Source organism: Eurosta solidaginis, chromosome 4 (genome assembly GCF_040869045.1).
Source record: "Eurosta solidaginis isolate ZX-2024a chromosome 4, ASM4086904v1, whole genome shotgun sequence".
Lineage (NCBI taxonomy): Eukaryota > Metazoa > Arthropoda > Insecta > Diptera > Tephritidae > Eurosta > Eurosta solidaginis.
The window spans coordinates 26,735,138-26,750,426 of record NC_090322.1 but is presented as its reverse complement, the minus strand read 5'-3'; the positions used below and the strand labels follow the sequence as shown (position 1 = coordinate 26,750,426).

The window sequence follows — 15,289 nt, the reverse complement described above, 5'->3', positions numbered from 1 at the left end:
TGCAATAAAAGGCAAAATGAATAAAATTGCAATTTTTTCAGATAGTCTTTCAGCACTTAATGCACTTGACACTAATGTAACAAATAATCATATTGTTGCAGACATTCATAATATATTATATACAAATAAAGAAACAATAGAAAGGATTAAAGCAGGCATGCTTAACCAACGAACCGATATCATTTCGTTACGATAATTAACGTTAATAAAGGAAACAAAGTCATTTCGTTTCGTTTATTAACGTTAAGAACGTCAAATTAACGAAATGATTTCGTTTCGTTTTCTGCCATATCAAAACGGAATCAAATCGTTTATGTTGATTATTAATTTCAAACTATGCTGGCAAAGCTGATTGATGGCGGAGTCATTAAAGGTGGAAGCAATAGCCAAGCTGATTGCAGCATTTCTCATGAATTTTGACAGTACGAACATTTCTCAGAGTGTTTTTGACATTACCACCAACGAATTACACAAACAAGTTATATGGAGTTTGTGTGTGTATGTGCGCTCGTTGTTACCACCTTACGGCTTCACCATGGCTATAGCATTGCCAGCACAATTCAAACATAAAGTATCACGTTTTTGTTAACGTGTTTAACGTTAACGAAAGCTTTTCGTTTCGGTTAAAACGAGATACAATTTATCTTGATAATTTCTTTATCGATAATATTTCGAAGTGTTTCAACGGAAACGGTGGAAATTTTTTGATAAACGATTAGCTTAACGTTAAGGTGCATCCCTGGATTAAAGTAATATGGGTTCCAAGTCATATTGGAATTAAATTCAATGAGAAAGCAGACATTGCAGCTAAAACTGCAGCAACGATCGGAAAAATAATTAATGTAGATCTGACGACTTATGAGGCTGAAATTAGGATTAAAAGCTCAATATGGAATAAGTGGATTTTAGAATTTAAAGGAAGAAGCCAGACAAAAGGTAAATATTTTGCAGAAATTATGGATGAAGTAGTGAGGGTTCCTTGGTTCAAAAACAAAAAATGTAACTTAGGATGCAGAGAAATTAAAATTATAAATAGGCTTTTGTTAGGTCACACATACTGTCCTTATTATCTAAGTAAATTTAATGTAGGATTTTCAGGTGTTTGCTCACAATACAATGTAAGTGAAACTGCGGACCATATTATATTTCACTGCCCAAAATACAGCCGGAAAAGAGTCAGCTACAAAATATTCAGTAAATATGGTGAATTAAAAGACTTACTAAAAATAAAGAATTTGTCAGAATATGAGGAACTTATTGGGTTTCTAGATGAAAGTCTCCTCATAGAAAACTTGTGATGCAGCAATTCTCCACAATAAAAATGAAAAGAAAAAAAAAAATTAAGCATGATTAAAATATATCGAATTAGAATGACAGATCCGATTAAAAGTAAATTGAATTAGTCTCAATAAAGGTTTTACACTTTTTGATTTAATTGTTAAAAGTTTTTCTCAATAATTCCTCGTTTGAGGAATTTCTTAACAAGTTGAAACACTGAATTCTCATTTTTTTTTTTAAACGAAAAAAAAAATAAAAAAATAATAACAATAATATAAAATGATCTGGCAACAACACAAATAATCGCATGACAACCTGGCTGTTTAAGAGGCTTAAACAATTGGCCATTTCACTCCGCATCAAGGAGTATCAAAATCATTGTAAATTTTACCAAGTAGCGCAACTAACAGCTGATCGGTGAAAATTCGCACATTCACACGCACAGTTCTCGACTCAGTTTCAAAAAAAAACTTTAGATTATTTAATTCAAATTTTAAAGTGTGATAATCCTTACACATTTATGTATACAGAATATATATGGCATTTTTTTTTTGTTATTAAAACAATAGTTTTATTTATATTAAAGCTTTTATCATTTTTTTTTAACTTTGAAAAAACTCCGAACACCATTCCTTCATTATATGACATTCGACTGCCTAGTCCACTGCCTTCCACTCTATTCGCAACATAACCTCTACTTAAGCTGCCAAACTATATAGTAAACAATGATCAAAATCAAAAAACAAAAAAAAAAAAAATATTAAACACCATACCAAACTAATTTTCTGACCGAATATGCTTAAAGCGATAAATACTTCGCAAACCTTTAGTAACTTAAATGAGCAAAAATGTGCTGAAATATATTTCCGTAAAGAGAACTGTTTTACAATAATCTGTACGCTTTGTGAATTGAAAACTTTTGATTTTGAGGAGTATTCGCTACATGTCAAAAATTCCCATCTCTTAACATGGAGCTCAGAAATAAGCGGCCGATGTGACGCTGAAATAGATATAAAAGCTGAAAAGCGTGAGGAGCAGGAAAATACACTAGTCTCAGACCCGGAAATCGCTGCCCTTAGTGAATCGGAGGACGTTCCTTTATCTAATTTTGTAAATTTTTCCGCCAACAAGGAAAAATATGAGATTGCAGTTGATATAGTAGATAATAGGAACAATGAATGGTCGAATGAAGAGTCTGAAGACAACAACAATCATGATACCAACTATATACCTAGGGTAGGGATTCATTTCTGAGACCATCTTTTGCAAACATTAATTTGTATCTCATGTGTCACCTTAGATACTCAGAACGGAAAAAACTAGTAAAAAAACAATTTCAAATGATTTCCAATGTAACCAATGTAAAAAAAGCTATAAACACGGCAAAAATCTAGACCGTCATATAAAGCAATGCCATAGTAGTGAGCCTTCCGAATATTGTTGTGTTCGCTGTAAGCAGAATTTTAGAGATGAGCGGACACTGCATGCACATCAACGTAAAAAATATGCTGGTTATCCATGCGCAGAATGTGATAAAGTTTATTTAAGTAAGGAATCGTTAAACATTCACAGCTATAGACATACAGGCGTACGTAATTTTCATTGTAATGTCAAGGGATGTGGCAAATCATTTTTTAATCCAAAAAATCTTGCAATGCATACACGCATGGTGCATCGAATGGAAAAGAATTTTGTATGTGAAATATGTGGATTTCGTACTAAAGGACAGCCTGCTCTTATCGTACACAAACGTTCGCATACTGGTGAAAAACCATTCAAGTGTAAATTATGTGGCAAAGGATTTGCTTCGAAATCTTTGCTGTGTGAACATGAACCAGCGCATTCAACAGAGAGACCTCATGTTTGTAATGTTTGCGGGCGTTCATTTTCCCGGCCGAAAGCACTGTATCATCACAAATATTTACATTTGGACATAAAAAAATTTGTTTGTAAACTATGTGGACGTGCGTATGCACAGATGGCGGGACTAGCTGGACATATGCGGCAACACAAAGCGGTGGAAAATTAATGCCCCATATTAAGTGTATACTGTTTTTATTTACTTATGTTAGATATATGTGTAGCGGCTAAGGCGCATCGCATCCCGGAATAGAGACCAACAGACTGTTGGGCCCATAAAAGACTAAAACGTATTTCATTTCTATTGACCTCAAATGCATACTTTTAAATGGGTAATTTTTAAAAATTTGTCTACGGAAAATCAGACTACATATCGTTAGCTTAATGTGAAACTGTGCTCAGTCAACTTTTACGAATTTTAGAGGAGATGAAGAAAAATTAATAACTTTTGAAATAACCTTATTTTTTCAAAACTGTGAATGAGGATACCTTAATTGCAATGCTTTTGAGTGTAGAAACTTTGAAGAAGATAAATAAAAATCATGTATGCCAACCCAGCAGAGTTCAAAGTTTTTTTACAAAAATTGCTTTACGTATGCTTCACTGGTCAGACGGGCTCCCATCATATACCAGAACGTGCAAATTGCTTGGTTTTCAGGCTTTGCATTACAGAACAATCTGAATCTCCCTCATGCTTGCCTATAATGTAATAAATGTTAGCACGAATTGCTCTGATTTATCTAATTTGTCCATTCCATATATTCCAATGCGTAATCTTCGGCAAAATAGATTATTTATCTAAATAACTAATAAAACGAATTATGCTATGAATTAACCTGTAACTAGGGCTATACATCTAGCAAATCGATTCAGCAGTGCTCTTAATTTTAATAACAGCTTATATAAGTTTAAGCTTGAATAGTTTTCTATTTGGTGGTATGTCTCAATTGGGTGAATCCAATTTCAAGGGGTTGTGTAGGCAAGCCTCTAAAGGATTCCCAGCGCAATATATAACTACTCCAACCCAATTGTCAACCTCACCTACCAGTGGCGAATTCTGTTTCATTGACAGCGGAGGCTCTGGCGACCCCAAGTTCCTCATGGAACTAGAGGGTGGGTAGGACGGGATGGCCTAGAACGTTTGATGTGGTCATATAAATCGTTCCAAGATGGCTGCATTAAAATAAAATTTTTCAAAAAAAGTGACAGCACATTTTCACATTAAGCTAACTATATTCGTATTCAGCCTTATAATCTACATAGTTAATAGAAAAAATATGAGCAGCCAATTTATGAAACATTTTAAAATTGCTTGAAACACAAATTTGTTGCCTAACGCTGGGTGCACTGGAGGATGGGGAACGCGTCCTTTCCAACCTCCCTTAAATGGGTGGCTCCCAGAATAGTCCGTCACGCTAGTAAATATGCTGATCAGAATCACATGGCATTCCCACAGCATATTCAATAGAAATAAGTGATCATTGTAAATTTTACCAAGTAGCGCAACTAACAGCTGATCGGTGAAAATTCGCACATTCACACGAACAGTTCTCGACTCAATTTCAAAACAAAACTTTAGATTATTTAATTCAAATTTTAAAGTGAGATAATCCTTACAAATTTATGTATACAGAATATATATGGCGTTTTTGTTGTTATTAAAACAATGGTTTTATTTATATTAAAGCTTTTATCATTTTTTTTTTTTAACTTTGAAAAAACTCCGAACACCATTCCTTCATTATATGACATTCGACTGCCTAGTCCACTGCCTTCCACTCTATTCGCAACATAACCTCTACTTAAGCTGCCAAACTATATAGTAAACAATGTAAGTGATGGTAATAATGAATAATGCAGGTAACCATATGGGCTCAGTAACCAGTAACTAACCAAAAATCGTTTATAAATTTATTTGTAAACTATGATAATAATAAATGAATTAAAAAGAAAAAAAATTAAGTAATCGAACTAAGGCTGAGTAACACAGCACTGTGCTGTGTTATTGTGTTAACACTCAGTAATGTGCGGCACGCACACGCACACATCGATTAATTTATAACACAGTGGCACGCTCATTGTAAATTTTACCAAGTAGCGCAACTAACAGCTGATCGGTGAAAATTCGCACATTCACACGCACAGTTCTCGACTCAGTTTCAAAACAAAACTTTAGATTATTTAATTCAAATTTTAAAGTGGGATAATCCTTACAAATTTATGCATACAGAATATATATAGCGTTTTTGTTGTTATTAAAACAATAGTTTTATTTATATTAAAGCTTTTATCATTTTTTTTTTTAACTTTGAAAAAACTCCGAACACCATTCCTTCATTATATGACATTCGACTGCCTAGTCCACTGCCTTCCACTCTATTCGCAACATAACCTCTACTTAAGCTGCCAAACTATATAGTAAACAATGGGCACGCTCGATGGCACAAAGCTGACTGTGCAATGCCGCTCAAACTGGTAAATGCTCATAACACAGTAACACGTGTAAGGCAACCCTTATGATAAGTGTTGAGTGACCATAACATCAATCATTAAATATTAACCACGTCAATTTTTTGACCACACCAATCACTCACAATGAGGGTTACCTTCATAAACGTCACTTTGAATGACGCCAATTAATTTCGCGCATTCAACTCGACAAGAAGTAAAAGTTTTAAGCAGCTCACACATATACATATATATGTGTTAAATTTCTAAGTTTGTGAACATTTTTATATTCAACGAATAAATTTTAAAAAGACGATACTTAAAAAGTAAAGTTCATCAGTTCTTGTGTTTTATATTGAAATCGGTGTGTGTGCGAGAAGTCTACGCAATTAGTATTGTGTGCCTCACTTAAGTTGCGTTAAGGCGTTTGGGCGATAACCTGCGTCAACTACGACGCAAGAATAAAGATGACCACGATGGTCATCTTACATGGCGACCGTGACGATGGTCGTCTTACATGGCGACCGTGGCCATGCCTGCGGCAAAAGATGGCTCCGGGGAAGAAGAAAATTCCCTGCAGTACAAAATCAATTTAAGGTTTTAAAAAAAAAATATATATATATGTGCGTGGGGTTATGGACGAAAAAAGTGCGTGGTGGTTGTGCTAATGCAAAAATACGTAAAATAATATAAAAGACAAAGAAAAACTTTGCAAAAATTACATGAAGTAGCATAGAATCATAAAAAGACTACAAAACATTATAAATTACAAAAAGACTACAAAAAAAAAAAAAAATCATCTTAAAATTTCAAACACTACAAAAATTACAAAATTTCTAAAAAGTACAAACAAATATATATATATCAAAAGAAAAACTACAAAAATTATAAAATTTCAAAAAAAAAAAAACCAAAACTACAACGAAAAGTGGACTTTTACCCAAAAATTTACATTTAAAATACATATAAAAGAAAATATACATATATACATTTTTGAAAATATAAAGAAGTGTTAGAAAGTTGTGATGGGCTGGAACATACATACATATACATATGTATATATGAACAAAGATTTAATTTTTAATCGGCTGTACCATGCCATAACGGTGATATTAAAAACACAACCACCAGTGACGCCTTTGCAGAGCACCGTTAATAGCGGTTAAATATAACCCCAAGCCATTTACTCATCCACAAAAATTCGAGAAAGCAAAAGAAGCTAAAAGACAGAAGCAAGAATGAGAGGCAAAGAAGCAGAAAAAGCATCAGTGGGTAACAGCAGCATTACGGAAGGCAGCAACAACAACTTATTCCGGCAATCAAAGCAGAAAAAAGGGCGGTACAGTACCATAATATACACGTATATAAAATTTTAACTTTGTACATACGTAGGTAGTTTGGCTTTCTCAGTATAAATACATGTATACTATAAACTTAGCAACAATTTTTCGTAATACACATGTAGCCTTCGCATGTAGCAACACAATTTGACACTTTTGATTATAAACATACTTTTCTTAAACATTTGTTTACTACGCATGTAGCAACACAATTTGACACTTTTGATTATAAACATACTTTTCTTAAACATTTGTTTACTACGCATGTAGCAACATACTTTTTCTACTTTACAGACAATAACATGTTAAACTAATTAAATTAAGAAATTGAATTTTTCAAATTACTTACATACATAAAACAATTATATTGAAATATAAACATATAAACATTTAAATATCGCCAAAAATTCGAATGCACATTAAATATAATTTCAAATATACGGCCATCACATGCATATTATCACGCATATATTACTATATTCTTTCTTTTTCGAACATTAATATGGAACTGGAATTTTTTATTTTAAATGCGAACATTGCTTCGTAATAAATACAATCGAAAAAATATTTTTTTCAAATTCATACATTTTTTTTAAAACATTTTTTGGAACGCAAATTATACATCAATTTTATATGTATAATACCAAAAATATCAAATCTTTTCGCCAAAATTTTGCGATAGTTATTCAAACCTAATCAATTTTGAAAAATTCTCATTGACTTTAAATATCAACATAGACGGGTTACAGTCAATCAGGGTAATGGTGAAAATTTATTTTATCGGTGAAAGCTTACTTTTCTCTTTTTCCAATTATTTCTTCGGAAATTAAGCATCATAGATGTCTAAACATTTACATATTTTTTTTTTTTTTTGCAACAAATACAGTGCCATTCAAATAGTTAACAATTCCTTCGAAGCATCACACGAATACAGTGTATTCCAAATATTTCAACATATCTTACATTTGCGACTCTTTTCAAACTGTGTATTATATACAGTGTCTTTCAAATATCCCAACAGTTTTTTCTCTTTGCATTATTAAACGAATACAGTGCGGTTAAAATATTTCAACATTCACTTGCATTTACAAAATAAGTCTTAAATACAGTGCCTTTTGAATATGCGAATCTTTACCATTTACCAATTAACTCATCGATTTTGAATATTTCGAATATTCTCTGATTTTTAAAAAAAAAAAATTTTTTTTTAAATTACAAACCACAATTACTGAGCGAATGAATAGTTTCAAATTCATTCTTATATAAACAGTGCCTACAGCGTTAGTTTTAACATTTTTCCGAATTTTTTTTTATGAAACATTTTTTTTCTGCCACGGAGGTAAACATTTTCAATAAATGTAATAAAGTTTTCAGATGTCAGTTGTCAAATGTCAGATTTTGATTCCAATTTCAAAAATTTACGCTCTAATTTCACTAAAGTTACTAAACGAGTTTTAAATAACCGATCTATCTCAGCGAAAAAATCAATAGAATATGAAGATGCTTTAATTAAAAGCTATAACCAAATAATAATACAAGTAAACTCATATTTTGAAAATCGAGATAAGCCTAGTTCAATAATCGAAAGTTTGTCAAAGTGCAGAGAACAACTCACTAAATGTTTTTCTAGAATTAACTGCAATATAAAAATACCCAAAGATCTTTCTGAATTAATACAAGAAAGCGAATCAAGTTCTGATTTTGACACTGAGGAAGAATTATCTGACGCATCGACAACTTCAGCTTACAAAGCTAGTATTATTAAAAAAAGTCACGTATCTTTTCTTGAGGATTTCCCTGGATTTTCCAATTCACTCCACAATAATAATTTAGACACAATTAGCGAAGAACAACCAACAATGGCGACTTCAGAGCAAAAGAAAACTTTTATAACTATGTGTGCATCCATAATTAGAGAAAACTACAGCGGCGATCCGCTTTCACTTGCATCCTTTATAGATAAAATAGTTTTGATAGAAGATTTGATGGAAGAAAATTTGACAAATACTTTCATTTCGTTTATAAAATCCAAGTTAGAAGGGAAAGCGCGTGAGGCAATTCCAAATGAAGTAACAACAATTCAACAAATAAAAGATGCATTAAAAAGTAGAATAAAACCTGACAACTCAAAAGTTGTTGCAGGAAAAATTGCATCGTTAAAAGTTTTTAATAATAATCATACTGAATTCGCTAAACGTGTTGAGGAACTCTCCGATGCTTTAGAACGATCATTAGTTATAGAAGGAATGACTCAGGAAAAAGCGCACGAAATGGCAGTCGAACAAACCGTCAACGTTTGTCGGCTTAACACTCGCTCAGACCTAGTAAAATCAATTTTAGCGTCAACTACGTTTACTGACTCTAAGGATGTAGTTGCGAAAATGATCGTAGAACAAAATAACCAAACAAGTGAAAGGCAGGTACTAGCGTTTAGATCACGTTATAACAGGCAAAATAATAGTTTTCGAGGTAACTTCAGGTCAAATCAATATAATAGGAACAACTTTTCGAGGTACAACAACAATTTTAACAGAAACAACAATAGCAATTATAGGCATAATAACAACAATAATTATGGCTCGCGAAATAATGGTAATTTTCGAAATAACAATAGCAGGCCCGTAAACAGAAACAACAGCAATAACAACAGTAACAACAACAATCGACGTTCAAATACTACAAATAACGCTAGTGTACGCACTTTAAACGCCAACGGCCCTCAGGAGCGAACACTGGGGGACCAGAATCTGAATTAAATAACGTTTTTCAAAATAAATCAATTTATTGTTTAAACCTGAACTACTCAGATTTTATCGAACTGAATTGCAATGACTCTTTTAAAACATGCACTTTCTTAGTAGATACACAGGCTGACATATCAATTATAAAACTTTCAAGTTTAAAACAAAATGTTCCTATAAATAACAACAATATTATAAATATAACGGGTGTTACGACAGATACAGTTTCAACATTGGGTACCATTAAAACAGAACTTTTTTATTCAAATTTTTCAATTCCACATACTTTAAATGTAGTAGATGACAAATTCAATATACCGTCAGATGGTATTTTAGGCAAAGACTTTTTGAAAAAATACAATTGCATCATAGACTATGCAAACGAGAGCATAACTATTGGCATTGGCAAAAATATTCATAAAATTTCAATTTTACATAATACAACCGATAATACATTGATAATTCCTCCTAGATGCGAAGTTTATCGCTTATTTAAGCTGAAAAAATCTAAACATCCAGTTTTCATAGACGCACAGGAAATTTGTAGTGGTGTGTTCACCGCAAAGTGTATTGTTGACACCAACAATCCGATAATAAAGGTATTAAACGTCACTGACGAGGTAAAATACGTAAGAAATTGTAACATAGTTACGGATGAAATCACCAACTATAACGTGTATAAAATCAATGATCTTTCAAAAGATTCGAAAAGGTCAGAGGAATTAAAATCAATTTTAGAAAAACAAATGCCAAACTATGCCAAACCAAAACTTCTCGATTTATGTCTAAAATATGATGATATTTTTGCACTAAAGACCGATCGTATGACACTTAACAACTTTTATGAACAGAAATTACGATTGACAGATACAAATCCTGTTTACATAAAAAACTACCGTTTACCATATTGTCAGAGAGAGGAAATTAATAAACAAGTTGATAATTTATTGCAAAACGATCTTATAGAACACAGCTATTCCAACTATAATAGTCCATTGATACTTGTGCCAAAGAAAAACCCAAATGGACAGAAATCCTACAGGATGTGTGTTGACTTTAGAGCCGTAAACAAAAAATTGATAGCAGACAAATTCCCACTTGCACGAATAGACGATATTCTTGATAATCTAGGCAGAGCCAAATATTTTTCTACATTGGATCTGTATTCAGGTTTTCACCAAATCCCATTAAATAAAGATTCTAGAGACATCACTTCATTCAGCACTGATCGCGGTGCTTTTCGATGGAAAGTTTTACCATTCGGCTTAAACGTAGCTCCGAATTCATTCTCAAGAATGATGTCAATTGCCTTTTCAGGAATTTCTCCAAACCAAGCCTTTTTATATGTCGATGATCTTATAGTCATTGGGTGCAGCGAAGCTCACCATCTTAAAAATTTAGAACAAGTCTTTCAAACATGCAAAAAATTTAATTTGCGTCTTAATCCCGAAAAATGCAACTTCATGCGTTCAGAAGTCACTTTCCTAGGACACAAATGTTCGTCAAAAGGTCTACTTCCAGACGATTCCAAAATAATTGCAATAAAAAAATATCCGAAACCTTGCGATAAAGATGCAGTAAGACGATTCGTGGCATTCGCCAATTATTACAGAAGGTTTATACCAAATTTTGCTTCCATAGCAGCACCTTTAAATAAACTTAGCAGGAAAAGAGTGGAATTTAAATGGGATCAATCATGTGATATAGCATTTGAAAAACTTCGAAAATCTTTAATTTCTCCTCAAATTCTCCAATACCCAGACTTCAAAAAGGAATTTATAATTACTGTCGACGCTTCAAAAATTGGTTGTGGTGCCATTTTAAGTCAAAATAAAGATGGCATTGACTTACCAATTTGTTTCGCGTCCAAATCATTTAATAATTCAGAACAAAAGAAATCAATAATTGAGTTAGAGCTTTTAGCTATATTTTTTGCAATAAAACAGTTCAGACCATACATATATGGCACACACTTTACAGTCAAGTCCGATCATCGTCCATTAGTTTACTTGTTCAATATGAAAGATCCCTCTTCAAAACTTTCACGTATCAGACTTGAACTGGCAGAGTACAACTTCACTATTGAATACATAAAAGGTAAAACGAACGTAGGAGCAGATGCACTCTCTCGCATCACAATAGAAGAAATAAAAAATTCAGGAACATCAATTTTAGCAGTACAGACAAGATCACAGACAAAACAAGAACAATTAATGCAACAAGAAATACTCAAAGAAGAAAAAGTAAAAGAAAACATAAAATTACAAGTTTATGATAATTTTTCAAACAAATTTTCAAAGAAAATACCCAGAGTAAAATCACAAATAAATTATGATAAAAGTGGTAAAATTACGAATTTTGAATTAAATGCGCATTTAAAACACAAAAAGATTGAGTTAATTAAGGTTGCGTGTGCTAACAAAATAATACATTTAGATGAATTACTTTTGAAGCTACAAAAAGAAGCTGGCAAGCGCAATATTAATATAATTGAATTGCAAAAAAATGATAATCTTTTTAAATATTTTTCGATATCAGATCTGAAAACCACTGGGAATAAAATTTTAAAACATTTAGAAATCGTCCTAACCGAACCCGTAGAAACTGTGACAGACGAAGACAAAAAACAACAATTAATAACAACTTACCATACCGACCCAATTTTAGGAGGACATTTCGGTAGCAAAAAAGTTTATGCAAAACTCAGAACCAAATATTATTGGAAAGGCATGACGCGCGATATAGCGAAATTTGTTAAAAACTGCGAAAAATGTCTTTTGAATAAGGTTAAGCCAAAAACAAAAGAAAATTTAGTCCTAACCGAAACACCATGTAAGCCATTCGACATTGTTGTCATTGACACTATAGGACCTCTACCTCAATCCGATAATGGTAACAAGTTCGCTGTCACCATTATATGCGATCTCAGCAAATACTTAGTAACGATTGCGATACCTGACAAAAGTGCAAAAACGGTCGCATCAGCTATTTTTGAAAATTTCATACTAATATATGGCATTATGAAGACGATTAAAACTGATTTAGGTACCGAATACAAAAATGAAATTTTTTCAGAGTTAACAAAACTATTAAAAATAGAACATAAATTTTCCACAGCGTACCATCATGAAACTCTTGGCACAGTAGAGCGAAATCACAGAGTTTTCAATGAATATTTAAGATCTTTTCTAAATCCCAATTTTTCCGACTGGGATGTTTACTTGAAATATTTCACTTTTCTTCATAACACAACAACAAACACAGTATTCGATAATAAATTCTCACCATATGAATTAGTCTTTGGCAAAACAGCTAATTTACCAAAAGAACTGCAAACCGATAAAATAGACCCGATTTATAACATAGAAAACTATTCGAAAGAAGTTAAATTTCGTTTTCAAAAAACTCACGAATTAGCGAATAAAACAGTTACAGAACACAAATTAAAAAATCAAACCGGATATAACAAAAGTTCACAACCAATATCTGTCAAGGTATTTGACAAGGTATTGCTTGAAAAAGAACCCCGCGACAAGCATAGTAGTATCTATATTGGTCCGTATACCGTAATAGGTATTGACGGCGTAAACGTCACGTTAATTGATGACGAAACGAAAAAGAAAAAAATAGTACATAAAAATAGAATAAGAAAAATTAATTAAATTAAATTTTTAAATTCAAGATTATTTAAAGTTAATCTCTATTATTAAATTAGGAATAAAATGTTTTTCTTCCAAACCTGAAAAAAAGACAATGAAATCAAATAAATTTAAACAATCATTAAAAATTAAGAACTTAATTCATACAGTAGAATTAAAACACAAAAAAATTGTTTTTAATTATAAAAATTAAATTTAAGTCCTACTTTAGAATTAGACTTTAGAATTTCATTTTTAATTTAGATCTAAACATAGATGTAGATTTAAATTTAGTTTAACAGTCTTAAACTTTTATTAAGATAAAATACATCACGTTTGGGACAGAAGAATTTGGCCAATTCTTCTTTTCCAAAGGGGGATGATGTAAGGCAACCCTTATGATAAGTGTTGAGTGACCATAACATCAATCATTAAATATTAACCACGTCAATTTTTTGACCACACCAATCACTCACAATGAGGGTTACCTTCATAAACGTCACTTTGAATGACGCCAATTAATTTCGCGCATTCAACTCGACAAGAAGTAAAAGTTTTAAGCAGCTCACACATATACATATATATGTGTTAAATTTCTAAGTTTGTGAACATTTTTATATTCAACGAATAAATTTTAAAAAGACGATACTTAAAAAGTAAAGTTCATCAGTTCTTGTGTTTTATATTGAAATCGGTGTGTGTGCGAGAAGTCTACGCAATTAGTATTGTGTGCCTCACTTAAGTTGCGTTAAGGCGTTTGGGCGATAACCTGCGTCAACTACGACGCAAGAATAAAGATGACCACGATGGTCATCTTACATGGCGACCGTGACGATGGTCGTCTTACACACGCTCTATAGCACAGAGAATGACACTCAGATCGTAAGTGCACATACATACATAGTCCATTGTGCTTGTGTGTTGATTGTATTGCTTTCCAATGACACTTCACTCAAAACATATTTATACACATGATACACGCTCTCATAATTTTTATTTTTTCATAAAAAAATGGTGTCCACAGGGGCTCTCCTCTTGATCAGATGATATGACTTTGAAAAATTGGAGTATGAAAGAAGATAAATGTTGCCATGATTTAATCTTCTAAATGGCGTCAAACGTGGCGTTAGAGGTAAGTAACACAGTACTGTGCTCTGATATTGTGCCTACACTCATATCGACTTTCGATAATCAGTTATAACACAATTGTGTCAACACAATGTGTTAACACTGCAAAGTGTGCCTGTGCTACTGTGTTAACACTCAAAAAATAGTGTCATTACCCACCACTAAATCGAACAGCGATTTAACAGGTGATCATGGTTCAACTATATAGAGGTTGGCTCATCTGTAAAGCAACAAAATATGTCTGTTCAAATTGTCAAAATCTGTGTATTGGTGTTGGTGCGAATGGTATGGAATGGAAACATAAAACTTAGTAGTTTTTGTATGTGTAAGTAAAATGTTGCCAATGAGTTGCTTTCATTTTGAGTTTGCCATCTCCTTTTGACAATCCTTTCGACCATGCAATGACATAAATAAAATCAGCTGATGAGATGGGCCAACCTGTACATAATTGAACCATGGTACAAGTACAAGTGCATTGTAAACTTTACCAAGTAGCGCAACTAACAGCTGATCGCTCAAAATTTGCACACACACACAAACATCACTAATGGCCATATTACGGAAATTGAAGTTAAATTTATAAACAGACATAAAATGTTATAATTTTGGAATATATAGCATCTAGGACACCTTAATTGCAGTAATTGAAAGAAAATGTTTGCTTATACTTAAGTATTTAATTATTTTTTTTAAATGTATCTTTAATATTGATGCAAGAATTGATCCAAAGCAACTCCGGTCTTCCTACTGTTCTTCATTCCACTCCATTCGAGTGCCTATTTTCACGGCCTGCGAGTGCCTTCCACTCTATTCGCAACATAACCTCGAATTAAGCTGCCAAACTATATAGCATGGT

General features: G+C 32.5%; 2 protein-coding genes across 2 annotated transcripts in view; one reads left to right on the top strand and one right to left on the bottom strand.

The window, feature by feature from the left end:
* Nucleotides 1-15,289, bottom strand: part of LOC137247561 (zinc finger protein 93-like) — a 73,005-nt gene that overhangs the window by 45,650 nt on the left and 12,066 nt on the right. The gene's annotated exons all lie outside the window — the stretch shown is intronic.
* On the top strand, nt 2,013-3,698 carry LOC137249430 (zinc finger protein 664-like). The gene is made up of 2 exons (XM_067780914.1): nt 2,013-2,514; nt 2,579-3,698. Exons 1-2 carry the CDS (start codon nt 2,074-2,076, stop codon nt 3,305-3,307), a joined length of 1,170 nt encoding a protein of 389 aa, XP_067637015.1. The 5' UTR covers nt 2,013-2,073; the 3' UTR covers nt 3,308-3,698.

Bases quoted from the DNA above. Each gene is read 5' to 3' on its own strand.
- LOC137249430 (XM_067780914.1), top strand. From the start codon at position 2,074: ATGCTTAAAGCGATAAATACTTCGCAAACCTTTAGTAACTTAAATGAG. The intron at 2,515-2,578 runs GTAGGGATTCAT...GTGTCACCTTAG, and splicing joins ATACCAACTATATACCTAGG to ATACTCAGAACGGAAAAAAC.